The sequence below is a fragment of the Crassostrea angulata genome, chromosome 6 (assembly GCF_025612915.1).
Source record: "Crassostrea angulata isolate pt1a10 chromosome 6, ASM2561291v2, whole genome shotgun sequence".
NCBI lineage: Eukaryota > Metazoa > Mollusca > Bivalvia > Ostreida > Ostreidae > Magallana > Magallana angulata.
Genome location: NC_069116.1, coordinates 3,158,880 through 3,178,300, shown reverse-complemented (window position 1 = coordinate 3,178,300; position 19,421 = coordinate 3,158,880). Strand labels below are relative to the sequence as shown.

Genomic DNA, 19,421 nt, shown 5'->3' with positions numbered 1-19,421 from the left:
GCAATGTAAAAGAATATTTTAACTGATGTGATAAAGTAATTACAAATGAAAACGTAAATATTTAAATTGATGTAATAAAGTAATTTACAATATGAAGAGGAAAATATTTTAATTGATTAATAGAGAAATTACTAATACTTGTATAAAAAGAAAATATTTCAGTTCAGTTCAGTTTATTTTCACTCAACACCATATAATGGTACAAGAGGTACATAAGAAGAACAAACATATTTACATATATACAATATAGTTGTAAAGTTCAAGAAAGTAAGTGGGGTGAACGAACAATATGATTAATTTTTGAAATAAAGAAACACAGTTTTCTTAATGTGACATAATCGACTGAAGACATGATTTCATAAAACTTTTTGGTGTTAGGAGAAGAACAGTAATATGTATCTAAAAACTGACTTCGTAATTTACTTAATGCCTTGCATTCTAATATAACATGAAATTCATCACCAATTTTGTTACAATTACACAAATTACAATAACGTTTACTTCTTTCAACAATACCCCACCTTCCTATTTCAACCGGAAGATGATGATTTGTAGTTCTAAACTTAACTAATATTTTTCTTAATTTACTGGGTAACAAGAGTAAGTAGCGTTCACATTCAAAATTTGTTTTATAAATTCTATATATAACACCCTTAGTCGATTCCTGAATATCGTTATGCCATTTTTGTAAAAATTGATCTCTTAACCTTTGGTTAATAGTTGTCTTAATCCAACTGGAGTTATAATGGTACGATTCATGATCACACCATAAATTTGAAAGCCCACATTTATCTAAAACATTTTTTATAGAGCATAGCCATGGATTTAATATTTGTCCCTTATCAAAAAGAATACGTACATACATATATATGATTTTGCTTAACTTGTTTTCACTGCTATTGATTATGTTGGCCCAGAATGAAATCATTCTAGTAAAAATGGTTATATACAGAGGAAATCGTCCAGTTTCGCCATATACCATATAACTAGGTGTACAACTTTTCAAATGATATGATGAAATAGGTACATTATTAAAACTTATATAATTAAAATTTGTGTAATAAAGTAATTACTATAGAAAAACGTAAATATTTCAGCTAATAATGTTGTAAAGTAATTATAATACAAAAAAAATACTTTAATTAATGTAATAAAGTAATTACAATATAAAAACGTCAACATTTAAATTAATGTTATTAAGTAATTACAATATTAAAACGTTTGGATACATTTTAATTGATGTAATAAAGAAATTACAATATGAAAACGTATATCTTTTTATTAATATGATTAAGTAATTATAAAAATATCTATCTTTAATTGATGTTATAGAGTAATATTGGAGCTGTGCATTTTTTTTTAATTTATCTCTTTTTGATTGTTTATTCCAATTTTTATCTATGTGTGTTTTCATGTATTGCAGATTAGATCAGAAAACAGGTTTTTTTCCATAAAGGTGAATAAAGGGTAATATATAAATATTAAAATTTTAAATTAATTCTAGTTCTTTATTCCCACAACAGTCCAAAAAGTATTTCTTCTTAATCACTAACACTTATGTGTGGAAATAGAGCCGTAACACATTAATAAATTGTTACTAAATGTCATACTTGGTGTACATTTAAAAGAGGTTAGAATTTGGCCAGAGGAATTACATTCAATCTTAAACCAACATCAGGTTGATTTAATAATTTTACACCTCAAATGGTGACGAACAATGTGTCTAACACAACGATTCTGATATGAAATTGGACCGTGCTAATTCTAACATGGTATTTATTTAAAAAAAAAAATCTTTATAAAGTCCTTTTAGATGGAAAAATTATCCTGTTGAAAAAAACTAAATGTGCCATATTAAATCAATATAACTGTCGTCTTTGAGCCAGAAACTTATTTAAACAACTCTTTCTAAACTTTCCTTTAAGTGACACCTCTCCATTAAGTAACATGTTTTTGAAAGAATGAATTGATTCTATTTACTTTTTAAAGGGGCATGATCATGATTTTGGTCTAATCCTTTTTTCTATTTTTATTATTTACAATGCTTTAGAAATGCATTTCTAATGATCAAAGGAAATTTGAGATCGAGTCATTCGTAGAATAATAAGCAAGATACAAGGCTCACAATTCTCTGTCATGTAGACAAGGCTCGTGCCCTTTTTTGTTTACATAGGTTCAATATACCAGTAAACAAATCTTGTTCAAGGTAAATTGCCAACTTTTCATTCATTTTAAACATAAATAAATAAATAAATATATAAATAACAGTTCCTTACGTTTAACACATTCATTTTAGGTCTCAAATTGGAATTTTCACTTCAGCAAACGCTTTACATAGCAAAGAATTTCAAGCTCTGTAACTCGCTTATAACTCAACGATTGACACTCAAATTGCGGTTGCCTATTTAAAATGCCTTACTGGAGCATTGTAAATATTATTATTGGAAAAATAATTTTTGACCAAAATCGTGACCATACCCTTTAAAAATTTTGCCACAAGGAGTTCAAAAGCAGTGTTGTAGAATAAACACAAATATGCATTTATAAGTTGGATTTGTAAGAAAGATTCTGACTATGAAGTATAAAGACTGCACGGTATAAATTACACCTCTATGCAAAATCATAACCCCACATGTATATGGGGCCCTTGATTATACCGAGCAAATTCTGACTGATATCAGGGCTAGTATTAACACGTAGTTTACCTTACTTTAGACTTACACACACATTTATATACAAACATTCTAGCGCCATACGTCCCCATATTTCTTTTGATTATTATCGAGTGAAAATTTTATGACTGATATTTAATTTTTTTGATGTTTTTGATGTTATGTTTTAACGGATTAAAAACACACATTTATAATGATGGATTGACATATTTGTTTGTGCGATGCTAGTAGAGTTACAGCTGTGATATTTCTTCTTTCTGCGATACATACTATCCGATCCTTCCTTAAATAATTCAATCCAAAATTCCTATTTTACACAAGCAGTCAATCAATCAGATGCCCGGATTAAGATAGATGGATTTAAGAAGCTTACAGCAAGTCAACCGTGACCGCGTATTAGAATATGTAAGGAGGAATTTTTGAGGAACCTGTCAAAAGGACGGTCAGGGGCGGATTAAGGTGAGTACAGGAGAGGAAAGGTTTGTTGTGTGTATAACCCCAGCGGGTGCAACGCGGCGGAACTCTAAGAATAACTGGGGCATTGCATGAAAAAAGTATAACATTCTTGAATGGAATCAAAATACATGTACCTTCACACACCTGGCCAGACATTGTCCACAGGTAAGAACTTCTCTCATTAATTAGGTTCGATACCTGTTGCTGATCTTAATCGACGCGTAAAATTACAATTTAAAAAATGCCCGTTTTTCCGTATTTAAAGACTTTTTACTGCATTTTTTCTAGAATTCATATATAAATCTGTGAACATTTCCTCGCTCAGTGGGGTATTGGGTTAATTTGTAGGATATCATTCAGAGCGTGGAAATATTTCCATATACACTCACCGTGCATCAACGAATATTGTAAAAAAAATTCCATCTAGTGATCATTGAACTTTGCGTCTTTTATATAAATTTTAATTGCTTTCTTTCGATAAGTCCTTCAAAAAGAGAGCAAAATGAAACCAATCTACATAGCCTGCAATTTATTTGGTTCTGTGGTTTTATAGAAGCGAATCGTACACTCGTATTTATTTTTACGGTGACAAAACATGCAATGAAAAGAGAAATTCTATAGCTCTGGTGTCGAATTTATTGAATTTGAAAATTTTAGTGAATTTCTCTTTTTATGCTATTTTATGCGACACTTGCGTAGACGCGTGGTCAGATGAACAGTGGACGCTTTTAAACCGTCAGACAGTACACAAATTGTAAAAACTATTGAAATATTTCACAGTAGATAAAACAGATAAATATTTATGTAAGACGAGGCCTCTTTGTCGTTTTTAAACACCGGACAGTGTGAAATAATCACCACAGAACCGACTCGTACACAAAAGTGTAGCTGGTCTCCAGTCGGACAATCCGCTCAGGGACTGTTTGTCCATTGTAAGAATTGCTCGGTCCCTCTATTGTGTCTACCCAGACACTTATACTTATGCAGGGGGTGATCACCGACAAAAGCCTAACATGTATTTTATCACAATAGGACTGGGATTAACCAATGGGTATGCGCAGATCATTTTGCCAATGCCCCTCCCTATGAAGGCAAGATTATGAAGGAACCTACCAATATAGGGGAGAAGAATGGAATTACTTGTAATCCTTGCCAGTAAGTAGCTTTCATGCAGTTTATTAAATCATACTAAACACTATTAGGAAATACATTTACATGATTTTATAAGCTTATAAATCATGCAAAAATGAGCCAATTGCATGGTGGTTGTGATAATCTGTGACTTTGTGTTTGAGTGAACATTTCAAGACGACGTAGTTGATTTATTCACTTATTTCTGATCTGTTTACACCTCTAATAAGTTTTAATGATATGTAAATAGCTTAGCCAGCCATACATCATTTACAAAGGATGAAACGCTCAAAGAATGTGTGCTATTTATCACAGCGGCCTTGAATTAAGCGATTCACTTTCACTCAAGTGAATATTGTCAAATTTACAAAATATCAAATTATATTACAAAAATTAAGACACAATGGTTGCAGAAAATGACGCGACACTGCTGCTTTTATATATACAACAGCACGGGTTATACATGTGTTCACTCAGTCAGATATAGTACATATGTACTATACGTTGTCGCTTTTTATAATGCTTGTGTTTGCACCCATTAAGATGATAAGAACAGCTATATCAACAGTTGATTACATCGTAAAAATTCCGAAATTCCCAAGTCTCAAGTAACATCCGGTTCTAAAAGAAAAAATATCTGTCGATCTTAGTAAACCATATCGTAGAGGTTAAGGTAGATTCATTTGTAAGAAAATTTGGGTAGGGGGGGGGGGGTGACCGAAAAGGTTGATATTTATATACATCCTTAGCTAAGAATAAGAAGATATTACTACGGGAGCATATTTATATTTTATTTTCAAGAGATAAAAAAATAATATTCATGAGCAAGTAAGACTATATATAGGATTTTGTTTTTACTAGCCTTAGATATCAAGTATTTGATAAGTATAAATAGGCATCCAAGTCATATTATATTTTAGAAATGCAAGACATTTTGTAATTTTTTTAAAAATCATTTTAGTTGCAAGATTGTGTAAAGTTAATTTGAATCTATATTTTTTTTTATCTTCAGCTTAAAATCTTTGAAACGTCTATCTATAATCTCACTTATTTTCAAACTGTCTTAACATTTTTTAACGTCTGATTAACAATTTTTAATTGTCAATGAGTCCATGATTATTAAAAACTGTTAATTAGTAAAAGACAAGACATTTACCAAAGGTCCAGGAATGTATACAATGTTTGTTACACTATCCCTTAACTGATTTAAACTGTACAGAAAAACACACTTATCGTGCGTATAACCTATTTTTAGTTCCGACTGAAATTAAATCGTAAAAACTTTGGTCAGACTAAATTATGAAGGATTTTAAGAGTCTGTATCGTCCTAATCAAGTATCTGTATTAAAAATTACGACTTTAAAGGGTAAAAAAGAACCGTCGTTTTTTATTAATCCGACATCATAGTGCTCCTTGAAAGCACATTTGTTATTTATTTCGTACGTCGGCGTTGGTTTTTCAAACGCTGTAGCATGACACGACCTAATATGAAACATCAGTGTGACGTGTTAGCCTGTATATTTAAGTTACTATGGCATAAGGATAGATAGCACTGAACGCCTATATATGTTGCTTTGTATTCATAACGTATCACGCAGTGTCGTAAGTCTTTATAGATATCTAGATATCTGTAGTAATACAGACCGAGTACTGCAGATTCCTCTATGGCGCAATTTTGTACGGATTTATTATTCAACGAGTTCTATTATTATCGTAAAGATTTGGTATTATATTGTTTATTGAAAATTTGTTATATCAAACGTTTTATCACAGATATGCTATAATTATATTCTTTCAAATCATTAACAGTACAAAATAGATTGTATTCTTAATTCGGACATATACTTATCGTATTTAATCATTTGCAGTCAAGTAAAGGTGGTGTTTCTCTTTCGTACAGATAATTGATTTACAGTCTATTTAGTATAGACTGTATTATTATTTTGTACAGCTAATTTTTTTTACAGTCCAGTACATATTCCTTTTTTACAGATATCCTATTGACTCTGTTTTGTACAGATATCTCATTTTTTCTTTTTTGTACATATATCCTATTGACTTTGATTTTTACAGACCCAGTATCATATTTACTATTCTATAGAGATATCCTTTTGACTGGTTTATAAAGTTATTTTACTGAAACTATTTTGCACTGATATCCCATTGACTCTGTTTTGTACAAATATTCTGAGGTATGTCCAATGCACGATGTTTTATCAATATTTTCGACATCGAAATGTTGGCCAACATCGAGTAGACATTGTTTTTAAATCATATTAGCATAATTATTAAATTAGCATTTGGAGTGTACACTCTTTATCCTGTTTATGTCGTCGGCATCGCAATGTTAACGTTGACCAACATCGAGTCGACATTGTGTCAACATCGTGTGCCTTATTTCCTGTTTACATCGTCGACATCGCAATAGTGATCGACATCGAGTCAACATCGTATCTACATCATATCCCATATTCTGTTTACATCGTCGATATTGTCGACATCGCAATGTTGACCAATATCGAGTAGACATTGTGTCTTCATCGTGTGCCTTATTTCCTGTTTACATCGTCGACATCGCAATGTTGATCGACATCGAGTTAATATCGTGTCTACATCGTATGCCTTCTTTCCTGATTACGTATATCGTTGAGATTGCTTTGCAAGGAACAACGTAAAAGAAATATTTGCGATATAGACAATATTAACCCAATATCGGTTCAATGTGAAATACATTGCAATGTTAACGCTGTCGACGAAGTCAACGTCGAAGAAATGTCGAAGAATTGCGATGTCGACAATTTCGACGATGTAAACGTTAAAGAAATATCTCCGATATAGACAGTGTAAATTCGATATTGTACCGACATCGTCGACGTTGCGATGTCGACGATGTTAACGTTAAGAAATATCGGCAATGTTGACAAGTTAAAATCGATATCGTATCAATATCACGATGTTGACAATATCGAAAAAAAATGTATTGGACATGAATGGATATTTTAATTACTATGTTTTGACCAGATATTCCATTGACTCTGTTTTGTACAGATATCTTATTGACTCTGTTGGTCAAGCGTTCCACATCCTGTCAGCAGGCTATTGTTCTCCAGGACAACTCTCCTGTTTTCGTCACATCCCCAGGGTTTCTAGAAGGGAAGCCCTACCCTACGAACACACTGTGTTCTTGGGACATCTCTACATATGACAAGGTACATTAGAAACATTATGGAAATATCAACAACAATATACAAGTTTATATTGATTGTACAAGATAATTCAAAAAAAGAAAATGTATAAATTATGCCAGTTTATTCGATTGTTTATAATTCTACCGATTCGTTAACTTGGACTTATTCCAACTCTCCCAGCTAATAGAGGTCCGGTTTCTTTCGTTCGATGTGGAGTACGAGACAAGCTGTAGGTGGGACTATGTCAAGGTCTATTCGGGGCCGTGCGGCGGGAACAGCCCCACCAAGTACTGCGGCACTACACTACCCCCGCCGCTCGTGTCAGACACACGCAAAGTCTGTCTGGAGTTCTACTCCGATCCCATCCAAACTCGGTCAGGATTCAAAGCGAGACTTCACCTTGTTGGTAAAAAATTCTTTAGACTTGCAATGAATTCTTAGGATTTTATATGCAATTCGTAGTATTTAAATATGCGGCTTTACATAACACGTCAAGAATTTACAACTATTGTCAATAATCTAGACATGTTATATAATAGCCTTTTTTTAAAGACTCTTGTTAAAAATACACGTATTTGTTCAGTAATCGGTCTTGTTATCTGTGTATCTCACAGCTATTGACAAATTGACACCCCATTTAACTCAAGTTAAGTTTTACCGCATTTTAAATAGACAAAAAACCCTATAGAATATAAAGTGCTTTATACTCTCCGAACATGCAATATGAATTTGCTTTAATTACAGGAAAACCAGAAGTCGACACTCATCCTGAAATACTAACATCAACACCAACTCCAATTTTTATTACCTATTTAACCTCAACATTACCACCAACCACAACCTCAATTCCAGTTTCAACGTCATTAGTGACGTCATCGACTTTCACAACAGAAAGCTTCAAATCAACAACCGGTGGTCTTCTGGCCAATGAAAAATATACAACCATAGATCTGGAAATGTGTCTTACTCAGCAACATCAGATTAATATCAAAGACAACGAGAAATTTACCATATTCTCTCCAGGGTACAAAATAGGCAGTAGATATCCTGTGAATCTTCAATGTTCGATGACCATTGCATCAGCTTCCGTTGCGGTAAATTAATAGTAGAATACATATTATCAAAAATATACGGAGACAAATTTTATATAAAGTTCTTTTATCTGTATTTTTTTCTTTTCATATTCTGTTTCAGACTATAAGAGTTCATCTGGAAGCCCTAGAGTTGGAGTACCACCCAGACTGTTTGTATGACAGGTTGGTGATTCGGGATGGACCCCACCACTCCTCGCCCGCCATAGCTAACCTGTGTGGGCAGCACCAGTCCAATGTGTACCTATCTACCTCTGACGTCATCCTCTTGGAATTTCACTCCGATCATATTATTCCCGCATCCGGTTTTAAAATGACAGTTGAAACTGGTAATTCTCAAAAAGTGTTCAATTATTTCATTTTAAGAATAACTTAATTCTTTTTATCAAGCAATAAAATGGAATAAAACTGTTTAATTTCTACTTAAATCAAGTATCTACCTCAACCAAGCCCCTGACCAGCTCAACTACCTCATCAAGCGACTCGGACAGCAGCAGTGAACAGAGTCCAACTACCCCCCACGCAGCAACGTCGATGTCTTCCACAGCGAATCCCTCAACCCAGACAACGACGACAATAAAAAATGTATCCCAATACACACCAGACCAAAACAAATCCTCGTCGTTAGCAACGGAAAAATCGTCAAAGACACCTTCAACAACATCAATTATTACATCAACATCAACTATACCGACATCATCAACTATGCCAACGTCATCAACTATGCAGGCAACATCAATTATGCCAACATCAACTATGTCAGAAACATTAAACATGCCAACATCCTCAAATATACCATCATCATCATCTTCACCAACTATGCCAAAAACACAATCTATGTCAATATCATCAACTTTAACAAAAGCAGCAGATTCATTATCAGTATCAAATATGCCTACGACATCAGCTTTGCAAACGGCAGCACATATAACAACAACACAGACAATGGCAACGACTTTGGTTAGTATTTTAACTTCCTCAGCAAGATTATTTACAGCAACAACAATAGAAGACAAAGCCAAGAAATTCACAATCAAAGCAACAAAAACAACATTAGCAGTGCCCAAATCTTCAACATTGACAAAATATACGACGAATTCCCCATCTGTTACAACACATGATGTAAATGCACTACCAACAGCATATTCAGTCCCTGAAGCTGTGTCCATTACAGAGACGACAGTAGTTTCGTTTGATAGAAGAGAAAAGATTGGCGGGAGCCATTTGACTTCAATACCGGTGTCGTCAAGTACAATGCCCTCAAAACCATCTAGTGTCCCAACTATCCAAACGCCATTCTATTCAACGCCATTATTGCAAACTACGACATTACCTACAGCATTACCAAAAACATCATTTTCATCACAGTCATCATCGTCTTTATCATCATCACCCTTTTCAACAAAAACAACATTGCCGCCTCCACCCCCCTCAACAGTATCACCAACAACAGCCACATCAACAAAGATAAACCTAAAGACAGAAACGGCCTCGGTTTCAACGATTCCGACTACCTTGCCCCCTGTCACGACCCCGCCCTCTCCTAGCCCCCTACCCACGGAGTGTCTGGGGATGGACCGAGTCTTTTCTGTCTTGGGGAGGCATCGCATTCAGTCCCCGGGAATGGAGACCGGAAGTCCGTACCCCAACGACGTCCGGTGCTCGTGGGTGTTAATTTCTCAGGACCGGCAGGTAACATGTACACCAAAAATGTGGTACTCTGAAGCAATAGTTATACTACGTAGACACAAAAAATGTGAATTATGTGCTTCAATAGTAAATTCAAAAACTGGTCTCTCTTTCTGATTGAAATGTTAGAGATAAATACTCATTTAGATTGTTGATGTTCCAGGAAATGGAGCTTTCGTTTGAGATTTTCGACCTTGAATACCACGACCAGTGCAAGTACGACAGCTTAAAGATCTATAATGGATCCTCCGCTAAAAGCCCCGTGATCAACCAGTATTGTGGCACCAACATACCGCCGAACCGAACTTTCTCAGGACCTGCGATCTACATAGTGTTTACATCCGACCGATTTGTGCAGAGAAGTGGTTTCAAATTGACAGTGGATATAATAGAAACCCAATGTAATTCCCCAAAAACTTTATCTGTATTTATTACGTCTAGTATATAAAGCAACCCTTCCTTTACATGTTGTTAGTATACACCGGTAATTAAATTCAGTTGCATCATTTTGAATTAAAAATAAACTGTAAAAAAAACTCAAAAGAATAAAAGAACTTCTTTCAATGACCGTTTTAATATACCCCGGTTATTATACCTGGTATTTATGCAAGGGATTTAATGACTGCTACATATAGAGCTGCAGACAATGATGATGTTTTATTATCTATATTTCCAGACGAGGAGAGCACCTGCCCCCTACATCAGAGCCGGTGTGTGGGGGGTCCCTGTGTCCCCAGTGAGTGGTTCTGTGACGGTGAGGTTGACTGTCCAGACAATTGGGACGAGCTCCACTGTGGTAAGTGTCTTTAGGGAGGTACTGTGGTAAGTTTTCGTGTCAAGTATTATGTAAGAGGAAAAAATAAAGTGTAAGCTTTTATTGCTGTTGATCATGACTTAGCATGTCTAGAACATACAACTCAGTCTCATTGTCTGTCGGTTTTGTATTACATAATACAAAGTCGTGACCGATAACTAAAATGATGGACACTCCAGATAAACATGACTAGGTTTTAAGGAATCACCATGTTAAAAAGAAAATCTCATTTTGACGTCAACTGAGTTGCCCTTATTGTCTCCAGTTGTTGCTTATGAATTGAGGGTCATATAGAGAAGTCTGTGTGAAGTCTATGCACAACTTCGTTGTAAAAAATCATCAGAAGCTTTGATATGGCATTATCATTTATATACTTGTAGTATACAGAAGAGGCTATAGGTATTAGTGAAAACGTCCCTTGTGTACATCATCCTTCTATTGAGTGTACAATGTTAAATAACTGATGGGCGATTAATTGAAAGGAACAGAAAACATATTAAAAATTTTGCTCTATCGTTTTTAGGACAGTGTAGGCCCGATGAGTTCCGATGTAATAATGGACAGTGCATATCGACCTTCCTCCAGTGTGACGGCAGCCCCGACTGTTCGGGCCACGAGGATGAGGCCAACTGCTGTAAGATCATCATCGGCATCTAATATTTCTTCCAAGCGAACTTTCCTCTAGTATTTTACTCTCGCTCTCGCTCAAAATTGTGTTTTTGCCTACCACCAATCCCAACTCCACCTGCTTTTTTTTAATTTAACATTTTGGCCCGGACCTTACAATTTAAGCCTCTTATATCACTAAAAGCTCTTTTATCAAAGATTGCTTAATTAACTCTCAGTTTATGATAAGCTTTGATAGAGGGTCCACTCGATGCTTTTTATCGATTTTACTTACGACTGTCCCCCACTCTCGCACTCCATTTTCTTTTCCGTCATTCTACTTTTTTTTATCACAAATCCTTACTATTAAGCTAAATATAAAGCTTTTGTCTAATTCACAGTTTCACTGACGCAGGACTCAGAGATTCTCATTCACTACAGCAACAAACATCTTCCTGTTTGCCGAGATGCCTGGAACCCCACACTCGCAGATCTTATCTGTGCCGACCAGTTTTTCAGGTGAAAAGGTCTTTACCATGATTCACATGGAAAGTAAAATTCAATGTGCTCTTTTTAAATAGTGTATATTTCTAACTGCATGCCTCCTTTTGACAGCGTTGTCGATAGCGTGTGGTTTGAAACCAGCAACAATTTGGTACATGTTGGTCTGAAGGACACCATCTCCATGGACACAGTTCTGTCACGTGATTTGTTGTCCATAGTAACGTGGTGTCCTAGTAATCAAAAAGTTCATCTCAAATGTCAAAAAGCAGGTATAAAGGAACCATTCATTACAATTCAAAATGTTAACAGCTTCGTATAGTAGGCATTCATTTTTTAAACAATATTTATCATTATAATGAATAGTGATTTATTATTAAGGACTAATTCTTCACGAATTTCATATTCTCTTACCGTTTTCTATTTAGCCAATGAAATATAACAAAATTGAATTTTATATGGTTCACAGCTTGTGGTGAAGTAAGCAGTGACCTCATGCAGCCGTACATTCTCGGGGGCAGCGTCTCACACAGGGGCCAGTGGCCCTGGACGGTGGCGCTAATGGTGGGGAACTCCTTCCTGTGTGGGGGCACTCTGGTGGCGGACCGGTGGGTGGTGACGGCCGGGCACTGTGTAGAGTCGTGAGTGTCACTGATTGATCAAATTACTTTCAGGAGCTTAAATAACGTTGAATCTCAAATATACATATAACTGTAAGTTTATAACAGTAAGGCAATCATTTTGAATTGATATAGCGAGGCAACAGTGTAATCTTTGAATTATTCATTCTTTTCAGTGTCTCAAAAACACCCTATCTAATCAGGGCTCAGTTCGGCACGACTTCCCTGACTCAAGCTGACGTCACTTCCCGCCGAGTGATAGAGGTCATCCGTCACCCAGACCACGACTTTATCTACAACGCCGACATCGCGCTCCTGCACCTACAAAACCAAGTCCGGACCAACGACTTTATCCGGAAAGCATGCATCCCACAGCAGTTGCAACTACTCACTTCCGGTCTTATATGTTACATTTCCGGTTGGGGTGTGACCCGCATTGAAGGTTGGATTTCTTAGAAATTCCAAAATAATTTGATGAAAAAAATGTTTATGGCGGTTGATTTGCATTCATTTAAATTGCTTTATGTGGAATTCTACGTCTTTAAAACTAAAGATTGATTATCAATGCATCAAGTATTTGTGGTCTACTGTTTGATCCCTTTTATCGTTGCGAGATTATTCTGTGCCATAAAGTATACATCCGGCTAAAACACTTACTTTTTTTGTCGTATGCAGTGTATACTACATACACTAGGTGTATATACTATGAGTTTATTGACTTAGATTTGTATATACCGTAGACTACTACACTACCGTTCTGCCGGACATGCTTCACCATGCTAAGATCAAACTGTGGAGCCAGTCCAAATGTAAGAAGGCGTATGCGGCCAAAGTGAAAGACTCCATGTTCTGTGCTGGCTACGATTATGGTGGAATTGACTCCTGTAAAGTGAGAAACACATGCTGTCCATTTCATCTATTTTTTTAGTTTTCATAGTTTGCTAATTCGACATTGAATGATGATATAAAGTAACACGTCCTGATGGTGTTTTCACAGGGAGACAGCGGGGGTCCCCTGGTCTGTCGGGTTCGGAACCACTGGATGTTGATGGGGGTGACTACGTGGGGGGAGTCACCGTGCGGACAGCTCCACAAGCCGGGGGTGTATACCCGAGTGGACGCTTTCACAGGGTGGATCACAAACATCACCCAATCATCAGGTTAGATTTGTACCTTTGTCATTCTTTTCACGGCGAATTTAACCATGCCTTGAGGTAATATTGTACATGTATTGGATATACTTTATTTTAAGCACGTGGAATTAATATCACTTATATGTCAATGGCTGTGTTGCTAGGTCCGGCGATAGCCTGTGATTACGAAACTTCCGGTTCATGTGGACACATCGACCTGTCAGCAGACATGTTTATGTGGACACGGCAGTCAGGGGGAGTAACCGCCACAGGGCGACCTGCCGTGGACCACACCTATCAGAACATATCAGGTAAACTATCATACCTTCAGAACATCACAGGTAAATGATCATACCTTTCAGAACATCACAGGTGAATGGTCATACCTATCAAACCATAACAGATGAAGGATAACACCTTTTAAAGCATTACAAGTGAACTGCTGGTTTCAAATGTTAAAAACAGTCAATCGAAAGTGGTCTGCATGAAACTTTTGCTTATCGTCAAGAAAAGGGTATCAGGAAATCTGTTGACATCTGATGATTTATAACTACTTTGTTGAACAGGGCACTACCTTTACGCAGAAATACCTTTCAATTCTAACGACGACCTGTCCCCTGCCGTACTTCAACTTCCGGTCTTCTCAATCACCCAACCGTCATGTATGTCACTGAGCTATGTGTTTGAGAGGCCCGACTCAATCAGACTTAAGGTTTCCGCTCGCCTTCAAAAAGGTGATGACGTCACTGACTTGTGGTCAGCCTCAAAGGGTCTGTCGACCTGGAGCACTGTCAATATATCTATCGATAGTGGTGTGGCCCAGCTCAATATCACGGCGGTTCCTCTGAAGCCCACCTACACTACTGGAGTCGCCATTGATGACGTCAAATTAGTTGCGGGAAAATGCAAAGGTTGGAATAGGAATTTCTCTACTAGATAGATACCACGTTAAACAATTTGATTATTCTGAATTGTACTTGTTTTTATAGAAAGTTAGTAATCTTTTTCTGATTATTATATATGTGGATATATACATGTATATATATATATATATATATATATATATATATATATAATCCTCAGATGATGGGCACATAGAATGTGACTTTAACGAGAAAAATGGATGTGAACTGTCTCAAGATGACTCACTCTTTGTTTGGGAGATGAAAGAAGAAAACGGTGGTATGTTTATTGCTATCAAAGTGTCGTTATTATGATATTTTTTCAATGCTTATAATACTAACACTTGTTTTTTAAAATTTTTAGAGAGATATATGCATTTCGATGGAAATAACAAACCGCCTAGAACCAAAGGAGTACTGTATCAGCCATTGGGAAACATGGACTCGTCCTACTGTGTGAAAGTTAGATATAAAATGTGTCACGATACTGTTTTATCCATACATACGTCATTTGTCTACGGAAATTACGTCATCACCGGGAATGCTCTCTGGAGCAGACGATACAGACTGGGCGACTGCTCCGCGTGGCAGCAGCTGTCCGTCCCGATGTCCTACAAACACTACCCCCACCGGGTCACAATTCAGGGCGTAGTCAACTCCCAAAGTGCCAGCATCTCTATCGACGATTTCACGATCATTCTTGGAGACTGTTTATGAAAAAAATTATAAATCTATAATTAGTGTTAATTTTTCTAGAAAGAAGTGTAAAACGATATACTACCTCGTCGTCTTATCAATAGAAATGTTGTATCTAGAGTAATACTTATGTATTTATGAGTAAGTATGTCGCTATACATGTATGTTTATGGTGTCTTTGTTTGTTGTGTATATGTGTATATACCGGTAATCTAAGAGTGCAGTATAACTTGGACAATCAAAATGGGATTCCAGTATGCAAGCGGTACAGTCGTGCGTGTTATATTATAGAGTGTTTTTGTTTTATATACATGTATGTAATTAAGAAAAAAGAGAATCAAAATTATGATTAAATTAAAATATTGGATGTTTCCCTGAATTTCATATTATACTGAGTTCAAACGCTAAGCACAGGGGCATCGTATCCGCTCTACACTCTATGATATATATATAAATAATACACCCTTGTGTATTATTTATATATATGTCATAGAGTGTAGAGCGGATACGATGCCCCTGTGCACTAAGGGTCCTTTCTCAACGTACACATGTATTTACAAAAAAGTTTATTTTATTGTTAAAAGCAAAATTTCAAGAGTTATTTTTCATGGATTATACATGTATTTTCATACTCGTCGAACTCAACTCAACAGTTTATATATGATAACCAGTTTAAACCGGTTTTGTAAAACAGCTGTTCTTGCTGCTACTAATTTACTCCCTCCATGATCTACAATTTATATCGATTTATTTTAGTAAATAATTGACTTCATCTCTAAGGGAATATAAATATAAGCATTAAGTGATTTATTTTTGACTTCCTCGTGTCAATAACTGCCGTCAGTTGAGCACACAAATTATCAAAACGGGATAACGCGCGTTATTCAATTTGTCTGCTCACCTGACAGCAGTTATTGACACGAGGACGTCAAAAATAAATCATTCAATGCTATAATAATTCATTCTTTTTTGTATGTATTTTCCTTGCCACGAAAGAGAAAGCGAATTATCCTGAAATTCAGCATTTTTGTAGTAGGATTTCTACTTGATGAAATTCATTGTTTAAAATGATACAGATAAACCCAAACTGCGTGTATATCTTATTGTCATATAATTTTCTAGGAAAGCGAAAAAACTTAATTTTTCATCGGTGTTAAAAAAAAAACATATTTGGAAACAGAACTAAATTCAGTATTTTGTGTCAAGTCAATAATTTTGATGTTTTTAGGGTCTTCCGTTTTCAACGGAAGACCCTCTTGTTATTCTTCGGTTTCTTTTTATTATTAAGGTCTTCCGTTTCCAACGGAAGACCTTATTGTTTTTCTTCGGTTTTTTTTTCTCATTCTTCTCCTTTTTTTTTCTTACCGATTTTGTGTCAGCGATTACTCGAAAACTGTTTGATCGATTTTAATAAAATTTGCAGATCTTATTGACATTAGTTTAAACTTGATCGGAAATTTTTTTGGTTGATGACGTCATTTCCGTTTTTGAAATATCGACGTTTTCTTGATTTTCAGAGTGTCGGCTTGTCCAAGAGAGTTATCAAAAACTATAAAAGATATTAAGTTCAAAATTTCAGGAATGATAGACAAAAGATTGTAGATATGTAATAAGGCATTAATAAATTTCAGGCACAAAAGGCGCTAAAGCTCGGTAGGGCTCGAAAATGAGATGAAAAAAGCGTTGTGATTTTGCTTAGTTTTCTTAGATTATCTTTTTTCTCACAAATATTTTGTTAAGACATGTAGAAGAACAAAAATTTATATTTACAAGATCTTTTGTTTGACTCCTAGAAAAAGGGGCTGGCCCCTCAAATTAAGGACCTAGAACCCTTCAAAGTTTTCACTTTATAACTCAAAAGCGGTTAAGATTTCGATATGGCTGTCGCGGCAAAAGTTGTTCATTATGATCTTATTAATGTCGTTACAATAATATTTTGTTCGGGTATTGCGTAATATGAGTGTAAAAAGCCAGACTTGTTACCATGTATTTGTGTTTTATTTGGCAAATAAACGGGGTATTTGTGCGTATAACTGACATAAAGGGTACCGGTTTACACATGGAAAGTGTTTAAACATTTTAGTTATTTTCTAGTGAAACACATTATGGATAAAAGAACTGTTTCTATGCAATGCATTTGAGTCGCATTTAAAATCTAGCTGTATACCGAACTGTGTATGTTAACAATTACGTATCCGATCCCTTGCCGCAGCCGAGGAAATAGGTCACGAATGGACTAGCGAGCGGTCTGTCGTTATGTAATACACAAGATTTGCGTCTTGCTGTAATGCACACATGGGGTTTTTTATGTAGCTGCAAACACAAAACTTCCGATTTTAATGATTTTAATAGTAAATAAAAAAGATTATACCTTTACCTAATACCATAGACAGTGTACTAGCTTGCACTCGGAAAGTGTTTAAACAGTTTAATTCTTTTCTAGGGAAATATATTATGTGTATAGGAATTGCTTCTATGCAATGTATTTGAGTCGCATTTAAAATCTTGCTAGCTGTATTCCGAGCTTCATGTATGTAAACACTTATACGTATCCGATCCTTGCCCGTGGCCGAGAAAATAGGTCGCGGCTGGACTAGCGAGCGGTCTGCCGTTATCCAATACACAAGATATACGCATTGTTTTAATGCACACACGGGTTTATTTATGTAGCTGCAAACACAATGAATTCAGATTTTAACGATATTAAAGAGTAAATAAAAAAAAGACTATATTATTACCTACGAAGTATTGCTGTTTTGCTCTCGTAATTAAAAAAAAAATAGATAGTATGGCAACAATAAAACTGTTTCATGACATAGACAAGAACACAAAGAACGCCTTTTTTCAATGACAGCCATATATTGGAAAATAAAATTCAGTTATCAAACTGCAAACGTTAACAGTTCAAACCCTCCACGTTGAGTGTACATTTTCATAACACGGGCCGAGGAGATGCCGCGCTAGTAGACAGCCGATTCACTGTAGGACACATGCTTCTCGTGTTTATACGTTATCACACATTCCAATGCCCATTGATTCGTTGTTATTTTCATTTCCAATTATATTGGTTACCGATGCATCAAACCATTGATTTAAATCATAGTTCGTATAATAAAGGGAAAAAAAAGTTGCCATCAATGAATATAATACAATTGTACGTTTTACAGTCGTACGATTTGAAATGTAAATAAATTCACCTGTGTCCGTTTGTGACATTTTGCTGCTGAGAATTAAATGCGTTACACTACCAATTTCAACAAAATATAGGCGATATTCACATATCTATGATAATGTGATACTTCATTTGGCTAACAAAATATTAAAATTTTTATGAGTTATGAGAGAGAGAGAGAGAGAGAGAGAGAGAGAGTGTGTGTGTGTTAAGCAGGATGTAGTAAGTAAAAGTTGAAATATATTTAAAAAGCGTTCGAGATAAGGCAGCTTAAGAAGTCCAATGTTACATGCTTGCGGTAGGTACGGGCACGATAAAACAAACCATTTTTAAACAAGTTGAGGTTTTATTTACATTCAGGCCGTAAAATAATAAGGGTCACAATATTGGTATAACCTCTTCTCAGTGGTAGTCAGATTCATTAAAAAGCAAACTCATTGCTGATTTTATTCATTTATAAATTAATTTTTTTTTATTCTGAAAGAATATGTGAGTTTTAAAAATGTAATGTACATGTACATTCATTGTAAAAGTTTTGACTGTATTCGGACAGTTGAAGATCGAGTAGCGAACACTAGACTTAGTAGATTAATTGTCTAATACAAATCGAATTGGCTTTAAAATTTGCATATTCAAGCACACTTAAATAGTTTATTCATAAATTATATATAATTTTATTAATAAAAACGTCTGTATGCTGTATTATGGATTTGCTGTCTGATTAGGACTGTTCTCCCCCAAAAAGAAGCG

General features: G+C 35.4%; 1 protein-coding gene across 3 annotated transcripts; it reads left to right on the top strand.

Annotated features, from left to right (window-relative positions):
* The first annotated feature begins 2,992 nt into the window (after positions 1-2,992).
* LOC128189463 (uncharacterized) lies at positions 2,993-15,866 on the top strand. Of its 3 annotated transcripts, none has more exons than XM_052861087.1 (20): positions 2,993-3,131; positions 4,161-4,283; positions 7,308-7,468; positions 7,628-7,853; positions 8,192-8,541; positions 8,642-8,867; positions 8,972-10,230; positions 10,391-10,628; positions 10,904-11,023; positions 11,565-11,675; positions 12,049-12,166; positions 12,263-12,420; positions 12,618-12,789; positions 12,945-13,210; positions 13,509-13,657; positions 13,766-13,928; positions 14,066-14,212; positions 14,468-14,812; positions 14,985-15,083; positions 15,168-15,866. In XM_052861087.1, exons 2-20 carry the CDS (start codon positions 4,259-4,261, stop codon positions 15,518-15,520), a joined length of 4,686 nt encoding a protein of 1,561 aa, XP_052717047.1. In that variant the 5' UTR covers positions 2,993-3,131; positions 4,161-4,258; the 3' UTR covers positions 15,521-15,866. The 3 variants fall into 3 exon arrangements, with proteins under 3 accessions (XP_052717047.1, XP_052717046.1, XP_052717048.1); XM_052861086.1 differs by lacking the exon at positions 2,993-3,131 and adding an exon at positions 3,152-3,293; XM_052861088.1 differs by lacking the exon at positions 2,993-3,131 and adding an exon at positions 3,973-4,060.
* Positions 15,867-19,421: the final 3,555 nt, after the last annotated feature.

Excerpts from the sequence above, each read along its gene's own strand:
- LOC128189463 (XM_052861087.1), top strand. The coding sequence starts at position 4,259 with ATGGAATTACTTGTAATCCTTGCCA. Across the intron at positions 11,676-12,048 it reads CGAGGATGAGGCCAACTGCT|TTTCACTGACGCAGGACTCA; the intron begins GTAAGATCATCA and ends TCTAATTCACAG. Across the intron at positions 13,211-13,508 it reads GGGTGTGACCCGCATTGAAG|ACTACTACACTACCGTTCTG; the intron begins GTTGGATTTCTT and ends TATATACCGTAG.